Below are 1,998 nucleotides of genomic sequence, written 5' to 3'. Positions count from 1 at the left end.
TCCAGAAACAATTAACTGCACTTTAAGTCAGTCCACAGGCAAGTATGAATACTGAGATCTAGCTAGAAAAAGTAGCAGCAAAGATAACATAAGCTGGAATTGTTAGAAAAGCTAAAGGAAGATTTTTAAAATGCTTCCAGTTCAAGTCAAAATTAAGGTGTCTGTTAAGTCACAGCAGCTTTGCAGAGCTGTGGATGTTTTGCTGTTATCTGAGAAAAAAAGAATCTATAATAAGCATGTTCTTTAAGAAAAATATCAAGTTTAAGTTTTTGAAGCCATTGCTAAGCTACTTTAAATTTTGTACATTATTCAGAGGCAGAGTATATATTGGTTAGAATGTGCTCATAACTGATGCATCTCCAAAAACTTCTTCATGAAGGCCGCCAGCTCCTGAACATCCTCGATCGTGACGGCATTGTACAGGGAGGCCCGGATGCCTCCCACAGATCTAGAAAGACCAAAGGATGCCACCATTAACATAAGCATCTAATTCAGCATCGGACCACCCTTTCTCCAGTCACCCCACAGGTGGCTAGGTGTTCAGATATCTAATCATTAGAAAATTCTCCCTAATACCGTGAAAGTCCATCATGCTCTCACACATAACCTAGATGAACTCAACTATTCCAGGAGCCTGCAGTGCAGGGAGCTGGTATAACCATTGCAGGGTAGGTCTCTTGCCTCTCATGTGGAGGACATATTTTTCATAGAGCATGCAGGATTAACTATTCTAGCTGATGCTCCTCTGAAAAACAGTGATCTGTTCTGACACCAAAGAGGTTTGTACCAGCCTCACCAGAGATGGGATGGCAACCCCTGTGCTTTAAGAGCAATTTAAGTGATTTTCAAGGGTAATTTTGACAAAAGCCCCTGGAAGACATGGCTTCACCATGCTCTCAGCGGGGGAATTGTGCTAAGGGCTCTATAAGCAACAGGAGGAAGGACTAACCCTGTAACAACTGATTTTCCCAACAAGTTAGAATAACTGCTACTCCAAGCTGGGCAGGCTCCGAGATCTGTTTCGTTCTGCATTTGAAAACCTAAACCTATTCTCTGACAAGTTCCTGGACTGGATTGTACTCACCTATGACCTTTCAAGGAGATCATATTGAGCTCCAGAGCTTTATCGAGAAATCTTTTTTCTAAAGCATCGTCTCCTTTGGCATTGCCAATGCGGAATGGAATATTCATCTTGCTTCTATTCTGGGGCTCCACTGGACATCTGAAAAACATGTTTACTATTCCAGTGACTTTTCTGAAATGTGCAACTGCCATTAACAAATCAACAGAAAAAAAAGTTAAATATTTTCTAAATGGAAAAAGGAAATGAAAAAAAAGACCTGCCTAGGACATTTATAATTTACTTAGGGAGACTCCTGTTACATATGAAACAGGGAGTTAGCATTCTCTTATGTGACTTGTACTTAACTTGCACAAGCCTGTTTCCTCATTTGAATATTGAGAATAATAATACCCCCATTTCAGACTAGTTAAGACAGTTTCAGTGGTTCGACAGCTACACAACAGTGAGTGACTCTTTCTCTACAAGTCCACAGAGAAAAAAATATTGGTCCTAATTGTGGCTGAAAGACTTAAAAATAATGTGCAGCAGCTTTCAATGCACTTGTCACACTGTATTATCCCAAGCCGTGTGACCATGAGTAAGTTACTAATCTCTCTGTTGTGCCTCACTTTCTTTATCTGTTGAATAGTGGGAAGTATAATGGAATCTATCTCATAAGGTTGATGTGAATGAAGATTAAGTGTATTTATAGGGAATTTTTGTGGCATATTTTTAAATGGTCACAAATTCTCTGCAGCCCTGCCAGCAATAAATGGGGTCTAGTTCATCACATCTTTTGAATCTGAGCTGGCCTTGTGACTTGCTTTGACCAAGAGATTACAGCTAAAGTGATGCTGTACTACTTCCAAGCTTAGGCCTCAAGGGGCATGTAGCTTCTATATCTGCCCTCTTAAAACACTGCCGCTGCCACATAA

At 40.2% G+C, this 1,998-nt stretch overlaps 1 protein-coding gene across 1 annotated transcript; it reads right to left on the bottom strand.

Annotated features, from left to right (window-relative positions):
• Nucleotides 1–61: 61 nt before the first annotated feature.
• LOC111734525 (phosphoserine aminotransferase-like) lies at nucleotides 62–1,241 on the bottom strand. The gene is made up of 2 exons (XM_023526643.1): nucleotides 1,085–1,241; nucleotides 62–448 (listed from the first exon to the last, which is right to left on the bottom strand). Exons 1-2 carry the CDS (start codon nucleotides 1,231–1,233, stop codon nucleotides 343–345), a joined length of 255 nt encoding a protein of 84 aa, XP_023382411.1. The 5' UTR covers nucleotides 1,234–1,241; the 3' UTR covers nucleotides 62–342.
• Between the last annotated feature and the right edge of the window lie 757 nt (nucleotides 1,242–1,998).

Source organism: Pteropus vampyrus, unplaced genomic scaffold (genome assembly GCF_000151845.1).
Source record: "Pteropus vampyrus isolate Shadow unplaced genomic scaffold, Pvam_2.0 Scaffold1676, whole genome shotgun sequence".
Classification (NCBI taxonomy): domain Eukaryota; kingdom Metazoa; phylum Chordata; class Mammalia; order Chiroptera; family Pteropodidae; genus Pteropus; species Pteropus vampyrus.
The sequence above is the reverse complement of the archived record's forward strand: the minus strand, read 5'-3'. Positions and strand labels throughout refer to the sequence as shown.

Excerpts from the sequence above, each read along its gene's own strand:
- LOC111734525 (XM_023526643.1), bottom strand. The coding sequence starts at position 1,233 with ATGTTTTTCAGATGTCCAGTGGAGCCCCAGAATAGAAGCAAGATGAAT. Across the intron at positions 449-1,084 it reads ATCTCCTTGAAAGGTCATAG|ATCTGTGGGAGGCATCCGGG; the intron begins GTGAGTACAATC and ends TGGTCTTTCTAG.